Consider the following 16553-nt stretch of genomic DNA (forward strand, 5'->3'; position numbering starts at 1 on the left):
AATTCGCCTTGATTTTCTACTCGTTTATGCGGGCAGGAAACTGAATAAATAAAGTTGATTTTGATTGTCAACTCTTTCTTATCGAAGAAGACAACTTTATTCGAAAATGAGAAATTTATATAGAAGACAACAAAGTATTTGGAACCAGAGATCCTTATGGGCTGACTCGCCCGAACCAATCTGCCCCATCTCATCATGCAAGTGTGTGGAGACAAAAAAACATTTCAAGAATAAAGAAACGATGTCATGCAAACACAAACTGCAGCCATAATTTACATCAAATTCCCATTTCAACATTTGAGCTTGTAAAAATAATGAAAGGAAAACAATCATATCACAGAGAGCAGCCTAAGCCTACTCTTCTAGTTCTTCATCAAAGCACTCATCCAAGGATTTGGAGAATCCCAATATATCTGCATGGGGTGTTCTGAACTCTCTGTTGAAGCTCCCACCATCTTCATCTTCATCACCTTCTTGTGGAGACGAAAAATCAAGCTGCATTCCCCTCAGCAAGCTCTCATAAGAAGATGAGAGATCCTGTGATGTCAGCTGGTGGTACTCCACAAGCTGATGCAGGCACTGGTTTTCCCTAGTCAAGTTTGCATTCTCATTTGCCAATCTTGATTTCTCTGCAAGAAGTGCTTCGAGTTGAAGCCTCACCAAATCGTCGTCGTCTGGCTGTGTCCCTTCCGCTAGTCCATCACGAAGCTTCCTGTTCTCTTCCTCCAGCAGTCCACATCTCTCCTGCATAAATGCCATGTCCGATCTGATCGACTTCAGCTCTCTAGCCATGCTCGCTGCCCGTGTCGCCATGGTAATAGCCAGCTTTCAAAACACGACATTAATCAATCAATACAGCACAAAGTTGTTGTGTTTTTCTTAAGAGATTTGAAGTTAAGGGTACCTACATTTTTGGCTTTCTTGATCTTCTCCATTTCTTTTGATCCCTTTCTTTTTCCCTCTTGTGAATTTTCTTCGCCTTCCTCTTGATCTTGATCGTCGTTACAGTCTCCCGAATCCAACTTTCTCTTCAATCCTCTATTGTCAATGTTGTCATCTTCTTGTTTCTTCTCACCTTTACTCTCTTCCTCTACAGGATTTTCTCCATCTTTGGCTTTTTCAATGGTGGCATGTAAGATTTCACTCAATGGCGGTGGTTTGGCTAGACTTCTAGCTCCCTTGAAAATGCAACACACAGGGTAAAGAACTCAGACAACCACATCAATTACTACTAAGATTTAATGATTTCCTGAGTTAAAAAGGATAATTCAACATGTGATCTAGCTAGTAAAAATCATTATTGCACAATTAGATTTAAAAACGGCACCATACCTTAGAATTCAACACATCACAACAGGAAGAAATTCACATAAAGTCTTAATCAAATTCCCCAAAGATTTCGAACATGATAATCATTCAAATAAGGGATTATCAATCTAAAAAGGTAACTCTGACTTATACCTTAGCTAAAAAGCCATAGCTTTCCACACTATGAAAACTGTGATTACTAAACAATGGAGTTGCAGTGTTACCTCAAGAGCGGTCTCGAGATTGTTAGAGAGCTGAGAAAGAGACTGAGCCACTGAATCAAACCCTCTCAGCAAAAGCATCGAATCCTCCTTCAATCTCTTCGCACGATCCACTGCTTCGGAACTCTAAAAATCGGAAACAAGCACAAACAGAAAAACAGGGGGGATATGATTGAATCAGCTCCAATTTAGGGCTCAAGAGGTACGAAATCAATAATTTTAGTATTTAGGCTGCAAAATATTCACCTTTTTCGGCCTCTGATTCTCAAGAAGCGTGTCGACGCGGCTGGTAAGAGCGCTCCAGAAGCGCTTATCGGAAGAAGGACTGAACAAAGGAGGAGAAGAAACCATCGAAATTGGATGCCCCTGTTGAGAACCGGAAATGAATCATCAGCGTTTGATCACTAGATTTTGTATTAAATGAAGAGCGTTAAAGATTTTGAAGAGAACAGGAGGAATACCGTGTGGAGGGAAGCAGGCGATGGAGATTCAACTGAAGTTGCCATTACAGCTTTCCTTGGATTTGGAGAGAGAAGGTTAGAGAGAGAGAGAGAGAGAGTTGAATTTGTAACGGATAGTTTGTGGAAGGCGGGGGGCTGGGCTCTAGGCGGATGAGATTTCGACTTTTATATACAGAGCTGTTGCAACGTTCTGATAATCCAACGGCTCCGATTTTCTGAGATAAATACTTAAAACAGGATATTAATTGAATTGGTATATATATCGTTCCAAGTTGTTGGGTGGGGTATTACTATTACTATTACTATTAATGCATCTAGAAAATTTTAAAAGAAGTAATGTGAAAAACAAAGGAAAAATGAAATATTTAAATTTGAAAAAATTATGGAAAAGAATGTGGCTGCTGGGATTCGAGCCCAGGTCTCCACGGCCACAACGTGGAATTCTTACCACTAAACTACAGCCACTTTGTTGATTAAACTTTTCGGTTTAATTATAAAATATACTAGCTAGTAGTATTAACATTACTAAGTATTTTGATTTAAAAATTTGAAGATGCTTGTTATAAGCATTGGGAGAATTGTGAGATGAGGAGAGAGAATTGAGAAAGATATGAGAAGTGTATGTATTGAAAATAACACAATGTGTTATTATTGTAAATTAATTGTGGCTTATAAGATTATGAAAAAGTAAAATGAGATTGATGAACTTATTTTTATAAGCATTTATAAATTGTTAGAGTTTATTTTATACTTCATCCGTCCTAGGAGAGTGTTGAACGCGTTTTAATTATGATGGAAAAAAGGACCCACTTTAAGGATAATAAGAAGAGAATCAAATAAAAATAACAAGCATCACAAATACATTTGATCTACAAATATTGAAATATTGTACGCAATTTTGTAATTATTAATTAAATATATATATTTGTGTTTACAGTTAATATTATCAGGTCTTTACTGCTTTGACGACGAAACGCAGTCTGTTTGTGGAACGCTTCCCCTTAAGCCAATAGGTTGTGGTTCAAATCACCTAGAAGCCAGAGAGTTAGAGTATGAGTGAGTTTTTGTCAAGATTTTAGTTTCACTTTGCAATTAATCAGTTTCAGTTAACAAAGAGTTTGTGCGCAGATAAGAAACTAAATAACTGAAAGCGATAAACGACAAATGAATTTTTACGTGGTTTGGAATCCAATTCCTACGTCCACGGTCAGTTGATCACACTGACAAACATTCTGGGCTTGTGCTTGCGGGTGCACAGCAAACCTTACAATTGAAAATCAAATTTTCAGTACCAACACACTGGGTTGTATTTCTCAAACACTCTTAGCACGCTAAGACACCACAATGACTTTGCTAGCGCTGGCTAAGATCTCTTGGAGTCAGAACACTGGTCTGAACTCCTCTCGGCTCAAACTCTTTTCTCGGTCAGTTGAAAGGAGGTTCGAAAACTACCAGCAAGATCACAAAGAACAGGCTCTCTGTAATCGGTAACTTAGGCTTTTGATAAACAAGTATTTGCCTAAGGTTCTAAGAGAATATATGTAATTAGCAATGGACTGATTTTGACTTTAGGACTCTCTTCTTCGATTCAAACTTGGGAAGGCTTTGAATGGCTGAGTTGCAATTTTGGCAGCGTTTCAGCTTGTGTATTTGAATTGGTGAAGATTGAAGTGATCATCGAGCTCTATTTATAGGAGAGGTCTTGAATAGATCCGCTGGCGGAGATGGTCTTCAAGAATTCATCCGTTGGAGAGTAATTCGAATTTTGCTGAGGCTTCAATCTTCGAGGTTCCTTGTTTGGTGAGAAACGGCTACTCAGGTACATGAGGTAAGGCGTCTCTGAAAAGGTAATCACCAAAAAGGAATGCTCTGCAGAGAAAGGAGGATCCTCTGTATCTCTGCATTTAATGCGGCTGTACTTTGATTGTGTGGCTTCCTTTTAACGTTGAAGTTTCAGTCTGAGGAAGAATGTCAACTGATTCTTGACTTTAGTATCAGTCCGCTGATTCCACATAGCCAGCATTAGATGAATCAGTCATAACTGATTCTTCAGTTGAGAAACTCGTTTAGTCAAACATCAGTATTTGACTCTGCCTTTAATTGCAAACATCAGTCGAGTTCTTCAGTCTTCAGTCTTCAGTCCTTCGTTCTTCATTCTTCATTCCTCCGATCTTCGGTCTTCAGTCTTCAGAACACTAAACAACTAGAAGGTGAACTCCAATACTTGAGTTCAAAAGGTTCTAGTCTATTACAAAGAAAACCTAAGGATTTTGATATCATCAAAACAAGGGCTAGAATATTTCATTAAGTTCCCAACATCTAAAACTACCAATAACAGCAACCGCTCCAACCACCCAACCATCCAACCTCTTCAATATTTAATTAATATCTTTCTCTTCCACATCACCAATATTCATCCCAACTCAACCACACCCATATTGAGAGATTTATCCATGACCACTCCAACCACAACATTTAATATAATTATTATATTTGTTTTAAGCATAAGAATTTCATATAATAAAATAAAAATAAAAAATACTCCCTCCGTCCCTGAAATAAGTTCCTCTCTTTCCTTTTTGGGATGTCCCTCAAATAAGTTCCTCTTTCTTTCTTTCCATTTTTGGGCAACTACCCCACCACTAATAATAATTTATTTATTCTTACTTTTCACTTTTTCACCACTCACAATACTAATTATAACACTTTTTCACATTTTCACCAATCCCAATACTAATTATAACATATTTTTTACTATCAATACACTTTATCACTTTTTCTTAAAACTCGTGCCGTCCCCAAAGAGGAACTTATTTTGGGGATGGAGGGAGTATATTTTTAATGAAAAATGTTGAAATGTCAAAAAAAAAATTGAGTAATAAATAGAGAATATATCATTACCAAGAAATAACAAAATAAATTAACAATAAGTTCAAGATTAGGATAATAAAATTTTGAGAATTTAGCTGAAAATTTCTGGGATACATTGCAAAATAGAGAAAGCTGGGATTTTAGAAATGAAATATGTGAAGAAGAATATGAAATTTGTGTGTGTGTGTGTGTGTAAAAATATAACAAATGAGATCTCTATTTATAGAGAAATTAAAATTATGAATTTTGATACACACACACACACACACACATATATATATATATATATATATATATATTATTTAATGCTAGTATATAAAAAATATTTCAATTTTATTTAATATCTAAATTAAATACTTTCAACCAATTAAACAATGACATGTGTCACTTTCTTATCTAAATTCAAAGAGACCACAAGTTCTCATTTTGGTTCTCACCAAACCGACTGCCATGTAAATTGAAGGAGAAATTTTGCTTTTTCTTAATTTATATTTATCTAAGTGGTCGATCGACCTCCTTGCAAGAGGTCATCGATATTAATAGTCTAAAGATTCAGATTTAGGCTTTTAGCTCATGTGATATTTAATTAGAATATGATGTGGAATTTATAATTAATAGTAACATTGTTGGAAATATAGCTTGTGGGCATTACAATGTAATAGAAATGTAGAAGATCATAAGTACACGGAAATAAACTGAATGAAAATTACAAAGAAAATGAAACCAGAAACAATAGTCAAGTCGAGGAGGATCCTCTATCCGCAAGACGAGATACGCCCCAGTAGTGCTCTCGATTTTGTGTGTCGTCTCCAAAGATGAAACGACTTCGTCTCGTGGGTAGCAGCACCGCAGACCAACGAGCTCCGACGAACTAGAACGAGACGAGGACAGAGCTCTGGACTATATGAGTGCAGATAATGCAGAGTGAAAGTGTGAATGCAGAATTTTCTAAGTGTTGGATGCATGGAGTGGCTGTCCTATTTATATGCACAGTCCACCCATAGGGAAGCCTGCAGCCTTAATTCTAATTGATGGAATTCAAATGTTGTCTGAGGAGTTACAAGAGTAACAGCCTATTGTTTGAAACCTGACATGTAACTTCCTCCCGTCCCATTAAGATGGGTGTTACAGGTTGTGGAAGCTTCTTGCTTGGAGACCAACGGGTCCTCCTGTCGGGTCGAACCCCATGTGCACGTATAGGCTCAAACGGGTTGGGCCACGTTCTTTGGGCCGAGAAATCGTTGGCCCAAAAAAGATAAGGTCTGTTGGGAGCTAAGGTTAGGCCCAAAGGCCAACTCAAAGACCAATTGTCAAAATCCAAGTCCACGGTCGAGGCCGGGACCGGGTGCCGACGCCGGGGCCGAGCGGGCGTCAGCGGCAAAGCGCGCGTATGGGTTTTGCAACCCGTCACATGTACACACAGTTACATGCTCTGATTTAATAACTTTTATACGGTAAAAAATGTTATCCACAAATCAATGTGGGATAAGCATTAATATCTTTTTAATGCTTATCATTTTCCCACAACTCCACATTTCAAGTACCCAACTTAATTAATTATTTTTCACTTACCGAAAATCGGTTTTGAGTAAATAAATATACCGCGATCATCTACTCGAAACGTAAATCGATCCTATGTCATTTAATTCTACTTAATTAAATGCTTTTGGTACTTGAAAATTGTCAAATATTGGTCAACTTAAAACCAATTTCCTACAATCCCCCACATGAGTGGAAATAGCCAAAATGCATATGCAGACACAAGCTATGTTCTCAAGAGACCTTAGTGCATTAGAATAGGTGGTTTGCGGCCTTGAACCATCCTTAGTTAATACTATCGGATATATTGCTGAATTGGTAGAACTCGATGTCTTTGAACCATTTCTTCTTTATGTATACTGAGACAATAGTATTAACAGATTAACACCTCAACCTCATTTCGCTCTCACATTTTTGTCATTTGCAGGCCCTGGATAGCTCTTTGGATTCATAAGTGTTATGTCGATGCAACCCCACATCTCACTTATATAAGAGATTCTTTCCCGAGTATCCTGCTATACTCAACCTCCTAGAGGTGTTTAGGAATCATTAAAAGTCAAAGACTTAACCTTACCACTAAGCAAGTTTCAACACTCAGTTGCTTTTCTAGGGAATAGCCAAGATCCAAGTCCACGGTCGAGACGCCAGCGCGTCAGCGGCGGAGCGCGCGTGTGGGCTTTGCAACTCGTCACGTGTGCACACAGTTTTATTACATGCTCTTGATGTAATAACTTTTATACTGTAATAAATGTTATCCACAAATCAATATGGGATAAGCATTAATATCTCTTTCATGCTTATCATTTTTCCACAACTCCACATTTCAAGTATTCAATTTTAATTAATTATTTTTTCACTCATCGGAAATCGGTTTTGAGTAAATAAATATATTGCGATCATCTACTCGAAACGTGCATCGATCTTATGCCATTTAATTTTGTTTAATTAAATATTTCGGTATTTGAAAATTAGTTAAATATTGATCAACTTAAAACCAATTTATGGATGATGTGTAGCTTAAATGACGGAAAAGTTAACGAGATAATTGTATTCGTTAAATGAGAATTTGATTAAATCATATATAAAATACGAGGTATCTATAAAACGAAAAATTTGTAAAAGTACAAGGAATTGTGGATGTGTTTTGCCAGTACTACAATAAATAAGCCTAAGCCTAAAACCTAGCATATTAGATTTTGAAAAGTAAAAAAGTAAAACACTTAAACTGTGTGGCTGCTGGGATTCGAGCCCAGGTCTCCACGGCCACAACGTGGAATTCTCACCACTAAACTACAGCCACTTTTGTTATAACATTTCTGAAATATACGTTATATAAATATAATAAGAATTAAAATTTTATTTTGGTGTCTCATGATAAAACAGTAAGAATACTCAAATACATAAATTTAGTATTACTTCCTCCATTCCACTAAATTAATCCTCTATTTTTTTTTTGGAATGTTTCAAAAATTTAATCCAATTTTTTTATTGGAAAAATATTTAAACATTCTTCTACGAAAATAACCTTGTTAAATATGTGTGACTATTATATGTAGAGAAATAAATAAAGACAAATGAGAACAATTTCATATAAATTTATATTTTAAAAAATAATAAATATATTTTCTAATATATGTAAAATTGAAGTGAGACTGATTTTATGGGATGAATGAGGCACTGCTTGATGGTTTAAAAATACTTTAGAGCACCCATTTAAGATTAGGCAAGAGAAAAAAAAATTGATTTGCAAAAAGTGAATGTTGATCAATTAAAAAAATAGAGTTTGTTTATCAAAACATGATAGATTTGGCAAGTCATATGGGAAACCATTATTGATATTTTTAAAATATATATATATATGTTGAAAATATAATTAAATAAATTATTCGATTAAAATTATTTTATAACAGTATTTAGATAAAAAGGAGTTACCAGTGATGTATATTGTTAAATTGAACAAACAATGCCTTCATTTTCGTAAGGAGATAAACTATCGATAAAGTTATAGAATTCGATTATAGACCACATATCTTTCACCTTCCATCATGAATGAGAAAAAGACCACAAACAAAATAGATTTTTCAATCATCAAACAAATCCCAAATTTCTAACTGTATGAAACTGGATTCAAAAAAATAAAAATAAACAGAAAAATCAGGTTCTTACAACGCCAATCATCAAGAAACCAAAGAAAAAAAGTAGTCTCAGAGCTCAATGGCTACTGCAGTAGCTTCAACCTCTTCCTCTCTCCTCTTCTTCTCCTCTCACTCTTCTTCACCTTCATCTTCGTCTCTCTCACCTCTCACTCGTCTCTCCTTCTCTCCAACTTCCCACCACTCCTCTCTCTCATCATCTCTCTCCATTTCTCCATCTTTTCTTGCTCTCTCCTCAAAGACTCCCAAAAGAGCAGTTTCATCTTCATCATTCACCATCAAGGCAGAGAAGAAGAATGTGCTCATCGTCAACACCAACAGCGGTGGCCACGCAGTCATCGGCTTCTACTTCGCCAAGGAGCTTCTAGCCTCCGGGCATGGCGTCACTGTCCTGACCGTGGGCGAGGAGGCCTCTGACAAGATGAAGAAGCCGCCGTTCAACAGATTCTCAGTTAATATTCCAACTAACATGCGCTGCAGCAAAAAGAACATTTCACATTCATAAGCATGTTGAGGAAAATATGTTGTAACATAGATGGTGTGTGCAGGAAATTGTGAGTGCTGGTGGCAAGACAGTGTGGGGGGACCCGGCGGCAATTGGGAAGGTTCTAGAAGGTGCTGCATTCGATGTGGTTTTGGATAACAATGGCAAGGATTTGGATACCGTGAGGTTTGCATCTCCTCACTCAACATTCATGTCATTCTTGATTTTCCATCTGAGAAAATGCTGTAATACAAATAAATCATGATTACCTGTTAATATATAGGCCTGTAGCAGATTGGAGCAAGAGCATTGGGGTAAAGCAATTCTTGTTCATCAGCAGTGCTGGGATTTACAAGCCAACAGATGAACCTCCTCATATTGAAGGGGTATATATTCCTTTTACTTCTCACACACTTACACCTGAAATAGGTGAGAATTTACCATACAAGTTGAAATTTATCCTCAATAGGATACTGTGAAAGGTGATGCTGGTCATGTTGGAGTTGAGAAATACCTCTCAGAGACTTTGGATAACTGGGCGTCGTTCCGCCCACAGTACATGATTGGGTCTGGAAACAACAAGGATTGTGAGGAATGGTTCTTCGACCGTAAGTAGACAATATCTTATAAGCATACCTGCATATCTTCTGCTATTTATTCAATTCTTGACAGGCATAGTTAGAGGCAGACCTATCCTGATCCCTGGCTCTGGGATGCAGTTGAGCAATATCTCTCACGTGAGGGACTTGTCGTCTATGCTCACTATGGCTGTTGAAAAGCCAGATGCTGCCAAAGGTAACATCTTCAACTGTGTGAGCGACCGTGCTGTGACACTCGATGGAATGGCAAAGCTGTGCGCTCAAGCTGCAGGACTACCCGTCGAAATAGTGCATTATGACCCCAAAGCAGTGGGGGTTGATGCAAAGAAAGCGTTTCCCTTCCGCAACATGGTATGCTCAACTTACTAAAGGCATTTCACATAGATCAAGAAATGAAATTATGCTTTTGCCAACATGAATATCCTACACTTACTGCAGCATTTCTACGCTGAGCCACGAGCTGCAAAGGCGATTCTTGGATGGAGTGGCACATCAAACCTTCCAGAGGACTTGAAGGAGCGCTACCAAGAGTATGTTAAGATTGGCAGAGACAAGAAACAGATTCAATTTGAGTTAGATGACAAGATTCTAGCAGCACTCAAAGTACCTGTGACAGTATGATAACTGTTTCCCAAGCAACTGGTAATAATCAGCATGGCTGTGTATTTGGGGAAGCAAGAGGCAATTTTTTGGAACTCTTCCAAAGAAGCAATAACTACAATCTCTTTGGATATTTTTTGTGACAAAATGAACATTTATGTTCGTGAGGAACTGCGCCTTTCAGTCTAGTACTCGATTCAATATCACTGTGCTTGCATTGTCTTGCTTTTGTTTCCAGCATAAATCAAACCAATCTATTATCTCTTTCCTTGCCAATCCAGTAGAACATTGCCTCCTCCTGAACTATGAATTTCAACTTGCAGAGTGTAACATAATTAAATTAGCTTCCATGTCATCTTTACAAAGTGAATAAGAACCCAAACAGAAATCACATACATCACCACCAGATAAGAGATTCGGCATACAAAATAAAGGTAACATTTTAATGCCATGAGACATTATGGCTCCAAAAATTTCACCCCTGCTGTTCGCGGTTATTACAAAGCACACACAACCTGGAGGTATTCATGAGAGTGCCTACAAGAAGCAAAATGAACATAAATGATGATCATAAGCAACAAAGCAAGCATACAACAAAACTCATAGATCGTTGGTTACCAAACATTACCATAATGAAACCGTTGAACTCAATTTCCAAGTATAGCAAAACAGCAGTTAGCCAAAGCCAAACCCCTTTTAGAGTTTTCATAATTTTGCTTTTATTTTTATGTCTCAACATATAAATAAACAATCAGGAGTTGGATATTGACTGATAATAAAATTGTACCAAGAATATTCCACAAATCAAAATGCCCAGAAAATTATAACCAGATACTTAACAAGTCCAAATGACATAGCAGACGAATAACAAAATAAACATTCATAACATAAATCCAACCCCAGCTATTCTCAATCAAAAATATATATATACAGAAGTGCTACATACTACATATAAGAAGGAAATGACATAAACTCAAGTCAAAATAAAAAATATAAAAAACTATTAGCAGTTGATAAAAGTTGGCAATTCAAGGGTTGCCATCTTGGTTACAACAAACACTGATCCATTCTACACAAAGCCATAGAAGGATCAAACTTCACCGAACTGCAAGAAAATTAGTAACAGCATCTGAAAACTAGAAAAGGGTGCAATTCGCTTCTAACCGACACAAATGATCTGTTGACCAATAACCATACAAACAATACTAACAGCCTAAAAGACACAAGTAGAAGCAATTCTAAGCTAATCAGTATTGCACACATCTCAGTTTTCATGTTTGATTTCGAGGCCCTTAAGTCTGGATTCCAGTTCGTGTTCAATATCACCGTCTTGTTCTTCACCTTCTTCATCATAGTCCTCTCCATCTGGATCATTCTCGTCCAAAGGACCCAAAACCATGGGGCAATTCTTGAATATATCTTTCACTTCATCAATCCCTTCATCAGATATGTAATTGCCGTTGATGTTAAGCAACTTAAGACTGGGCTTACTTACAACAGCCTGGGCCAAGCACCTGGCACCAGCCCTTCTTATCAAATTGGTATTCATATCTACTTCACACAATTGACCATGACCCTCCTCTAGTGCCTTGGCAATCAAGATAGCACCCTCATCCTTCAATTCATTCTCAGCCAAGTTTAGTTTGGTAAGAAACTGTTTGGAAGCTATAAAGGAAGCAAGAACTGGAGCAGCTTTAGCAGTGATTTCATTTCCTGCCATATCCAAGACTTCTAGAGATGGGGCAGATTCCTTCAGGGCATTCCCAATAGCAATAGACCCCTCATCCTCCAAATTCAGATAACTCAGGTAAATTTCAGATAGATTTGAAAATGCAGATAACACCTTGCTCAAAGCCAACCCAGCATCAACACCAAACATATTGTCTCGCAGATCAAGCTTCTTTAAGTGACTACATGATCCAAGTGCTGTAGCTAAGGAAATACCTCCCTCAGATTCAACCCTAGTAGATGAACATCGAAAATCTTCCAGAAGGGGAGATTTACTCACTATTTTAGCTATAGCTATCGCCCCTTCATCCCCAGTCATGTTGTTATGAAACTGAAGGACCTTTAGTTTATCAGTGGAAGGAATTAACTCATGGACTGCCACTGCAGCCTCCTCCGAGATGCCATCATTAATCAGATAAAGCTCCTCCAGATCATACTGGGACTTTAGAAGTGCATCAAAAGCCCTGATACCCTTCTCACCCAACGCATTGTGGGACAGGTTAAGATAGCGCAGTTTAGAACCTTCTAGAGCTGATGAAAACATATCCATGACTTCAAGAGCTTCCTCCTCAGACCTTCCAGCAACAAAATCCGATAGGTCGACTTCAGTTAAATGATCCTTCATGGACGATAATATAGGTTGAGCAACAAGTGCTGCCTCCCTCCCAAAACTTGTGTTACTAAAACATATCTTTGTATATCTTCTTCCGGGCTCCTTCAAGAGTTTCAACAGTTTCTCAGCATCGTCTGCACCAATTACTTTTCTTGGATCTCCTGATATATCGAAGGTAGTTCCATCATATTCTTTTATTTTGTCCAGTATACCAAGTTCTGCATCAGCTTTTGTAACAGGGCCTCGTTTAATAACATCAATCATGAGGCGACTAGATTCTTTAGCATATAACTGCACCGCTGAACTTCCATCTCCATGAGGTTCCTTCCCAAAATGTTGGTTCGCTGCAGCAAAAGCTGCAACCTCTATTTGCTTGGCATCCTCTTCAGCTTCTTCTTGACTCAAAAGACCATACTTTCTAGACCAAATGGAGGGAGTTACAAGATTTTTTGTCATTCGCTCAACAAGTTTCAGTCTTGTGCTTTGGCTTATGGGCCACAATTTCACAGATAATGTGGGAACTTCCATATCAAAACAACCTAAAAGAAATTCATTGCTGTTAAGACTCCGACATATACAAATTTAAGAAGAAACATGCTAGAAACTGCATCAAAGTCCAACACACAGTTAACTTATACTCCAACTATCACTGAACCCTAGAACTCAACTCAAAATGATAAATGCAACAAAATTGAATTCGAATTGACGAGCAAACGCAAACACGGAAAAAGGAAACAAATCGGACTTTGAAAATAAAAAATAAATAACTATAAACAGATAGCAGTAGGATTCTAGTACAGCAACATACGAATTCAGAGATCAAAAATGCCAGAGGCGTTTTATAACAAAAAAAAAGTCAATCTGTACTTGGTAAAATAAACCAACAAAAAAACATAAAAAGGAAAACTACCGATTAACAGGAACGGAGAAACGCCGCGAAGAAAGAGGAGTGAGAGATCCAAAGTGGTGTATACTAAAACTGCGAGAGCAATAAATTTATAGAAGAACGTAATTTTGAATTTAGAGAGAGAAAGTGCGCAGTAATATCTCCCGCTATGGGACTTCACCAAAACTATTTTCAGATAAGGTTTTGTTATGGTGGCCCAAATCAACTAATGATTTAGGCCCATTACATAATGGGCTTTATTTAGGCTTACTATTTTTTTGTAAAGCAATTAGACTTACTACTTAAAAATTCATTTTACAACTTTTTTTCACGTTCAAGTACATGTTCCCATATATGCTAAAATGTTAGTTAGGATTGTAATCATGAGTTATGTTGAATCTCATAAGAGATTGTTTAGTGAATTTCGTTACCTAATTAAATTAAATTTGAGTTTGATAATATTTAGCTCGTGAGCAACCTACTTTAAAAATATAAAATTATTACTAAATATATGCTTACATTATAATTAATAATTAATATTGAGTCCCTAACCAACTTTTATTATAATAAAATAATAGTTGCATTATGTTAATGATTAATAAAATGATTTTTTTTAAAGATGTACAGTTTAAACTTGAATCTAAAAAACTCAATTAAGCTTGAATAAGTTCATAAGCTGCGGAGTATTTGGTAAATAAAGTTTGAGGTTCAATTCCATAATAAAACACTATATATTATTTAAATATTTATTATCATATTAGGAGTCAGTTTGATACGGATGATATAGTATATAATATACATATAATATCTTAATATCATATTTGGTACAAAACATATGACCTTTTATAAATTAAAAGTCCGAAAATATTATACAAATTTAATTGATTCTTTATACCACCAAGGAAGATGATATAGTAATATAAATTATAATTATAATCATTATTGACTTTATATAATTTTAATAATCATATCAAACAACATATTATATTTTATAGACATTTTAATGTATTATACTACCAAATATGATATGATATATGATTAAAAGAATAATTAAATATACCATATCTTATCTTATGCCAGTACCAAATGAGTCCATAAAGTATTATTCAATTTAATGGAGGCCACTCTAATTAACAACATATACATTAATATATAGTACTCCCTCCGTCTCACGAATCTTAATACGTTTGATTTTGGCACGGAAATTAAGGAGTTGTAGATTAGTGTTTTAAGTGTATAGTTAATAAAGTATAAAAGTGATAAAATAAAAGAGAGAAAGTAATAAAAGTAATAAAGTAGGAGAGAGAAGATAATGTGTCCAGATTCGTGGGACGGTACAAGACCAATTTAGTGGCCAAACCACTATCAGTATTAGAGGCCAATCGCCTCAAAAATTGTGAATCTAATCACCCCATTGTGCTTCTTTCTTTTTCTCCATGTCTCAATCACGCATTGCTATCCATACACTATTTTCTTAGTTATGATTATTTACATATTCAATACCAACTTTTGGATCTATGCTTATTCAATACCAACTCAATATTTTTCCACTCTATATTTTCCGAAGCTTTATATTTTATTTTATTTTGAAAGAAATAAGTTTTTTTTTTTTTTTTTTTTTTGAAAAAAGCCTCATGTATATGATACGGAGGTAAGTCGGGCGGACGTGAGCAAATAACTTGTAATTAAGTGATTTTAAATATTATAGACTTTTTTAAAAAACATTAAATACTATAGACTTGAGTGAGAGTTAAAAAAAAAAAAAAACAAAAAACAAAAAAAAAACTCATTTTAGATAGGAAAAACAAATAAAACTTACATATGTAAAAATATTATAAAGAGACAAAATTGTCCTTATTAATACTTTTTTGTTTTTATTTTATCCTTAAAATACAGTAATTATTTTCTGACATTCAATCTCAAGTTTTCTTGACAAAATTTCTAAACTTGTTGAAAAAGAAAAGCAGGGACGGTGGATTAGAGAGTAGACCTCTCTTGCCGGCAACCAAATTTCTGGCGACGAACAAGTAGATCATTCTTTGCTTGTAAGTATTAGCTTTTTTTTGTACGATATTCCGTTTCTTCTCAATTTATGTCTTTAAAATTCGCCTGATATTAAAACAATACTTCTCATTTTTTAATTTTTTTTTGTGTAGTTCAATTCCCCATATTTTTGTGCGATTAAACGTTTTTTTAGGATCTAAATATTCAATTTATGTTATTGATTTGTTGTAATATGTTATTTTTATTCTATATGTGACGTGTTGAATGACAAACTTTTGTATTTCAGTCGTGTTCATATTTGTATGAATAGCAAACAATGCACACTTCACACTTGCACGCTTGAACTTTTGGTCATGCTCCTATGTAGGCGTACATTAGGTGTTAATGTTAGCATGCACGATTTACACGCTAAATATCTCGTCATGTTAGTTGTAGGCATGTATTAAGCCAATTTTAATTACATCATCAACACACGCTAACACGACTTCATGTAAGCATGCATTATGATCATTTAGTCTCCTAAACTTTTATTTATCTATGTATTTATACATGCATGTATTTTATATTATTCAAATAATACATTATATAAATGTTTGCAATATAGATTATTTTGTGTATTATTTTCTTAAATATATTATACTTTTGGTGTAGATGGTGTCGATATGCATCTTTAACATACAAAGGGATATGGAACAACAAGTAGTATGAGGAAGGACAATGAATTTATAAATGTTACAACAGTTGGTATGACATATTCTAGGTTGATAAGTCAAATTGAGGGATCGTATGTGCAGATAAGGATTAATGTTCTGTCGCTTTCGCAAACACAGGCATGTTGGAGAGATGGTGGAACAATTAACCCAACATTATCGTATGAAAAGCATAAAAGCAACATAAAATAAAGTACGCACAATGAAATGATTTTATATTGCAATATTAATTAATTACAGTGTATGTTCACTATAAAAATCTCTTTTACAGTGAAGATACAAGAAACCACTCAATAGAATTCCTCTTACTGAGTGATATTGATAAGAAAAGAAATTTCTTCTAATCCTATCAATTTTAAAGAAACTAAGTTAATAT

The 16553-nt window shown here is 35.6% G+C and overlaps 3 protein-coding genes and 2 non-coding genes across 5 annotated transcripts; 1 reads left to right on the plus strand and 4 right to left on the minus strand.

Moving 5' to 3' along the window:
• Nucleotides 1-244: 244 nt before the first annotated feature.
• On the minus strand, nt 245-2220 carry LOC131016229 (uncharacterized). The gene is made up of 5 exons (XM_057944872.1): nt 1991-2220; nt 1776-1895; nt 1533-1655; nt 909-1178; nt 245-825 (listed from the first exon to the last, which is right to left on the minus strand). Exons 1-5 carry the CDS (start codon nt 2033-2035, stop codon nt 355-357), a joined length of 1029 nt encoding a protein of 342 aa, XP_057800855.1. The 5' UTR covers nt 2036-2220; the 3' UTR covers nt 245-354.
• Nucleotides 2221-2383: 163 nt separating this feature from the next.
• TRNAH-GUG (transfer RNA histidin (anticodon GUG)) lies at nt 2384-2455 on the minus strand. The gene has a single exon. It is a non-coding gene; the product is annotated as a tRNA-His (tRNA).
• Nucleotides 2456-7628: 5173 nt separating this feature from the next.
• On the minus strand, nt 7629-7700 carry TRNAH-GUG (transfer RNA histidin (anticodon GUG)). Its single transcript has one exon. It is a non-coding gene; the product is annotated as a tRNA-His (tRNA).
• Nucleotides 7701-8384: 684 nt separating this feature from the next.
• Nucleotides 8385-10442, plus strand: LOC131016231 (chloroplast stem-loop binding protein of 41 kDa a, chloroplastic). The gene is made up of 6 exons (XM_057944874.1): nt 8385-9004; nt 9102-9223; nt 9321-9423; nt 9507-9645; nt 9710-9987; nt 10075-10442. The coding sequence occupies exons 1-6, from the start codon at nt 8615-8617 to the stop codon at nt 10255-10257; spliced, it is 1215 nt and encodes a 404-aa protein (XP_057800857.1). The 5' UTR covers nt 8385-8614; the 3' UTR covers nt 10258-10442.
• A 778-nt stretch (nt 10443-11220) lies between these two features.
• Nucleotides 11221-13676, minus strand: LOC131016230 (RAN GTPase-activating protein 1). Its single transcript, XM_057944873.1, has 2 exons — nt 13488-13676; nt 11221-13116 (listed from the first exon to the last, which is right to left on the minus strand). The coding sequence occupies exon 2, from the start codon at nt 13103-13105 to the stop codon at nt 11501-11503; it is 1605 nt and encodes a 534-aa protein (XP_057800856.1). The 5' UTR covers nt 13106-13116; nt 13488-13676; the 3' UTR covers nt 11221-11500.
• Between the last annotated feature and the right edge of the window lie 2877 nt (nt 13677-16553).

Source organism: Salvia miltiorrhiza, chromosome 3, assembly GCF_028751815.1.
Source record: "Salvia miltiorrhiza cultivar Shanhuang (shh) chromosome 3, IMPLAD_Smil_shh, whole genome shotgun sequence".
NCBI classification, from domain to species: domain Eukaryota; kingdom Viridiplantae; phylum Streptophyta; class Magnoliopsida; order Lamiales; family Lamiaceae; genus Salvia; species Salvia miltiorrhiza.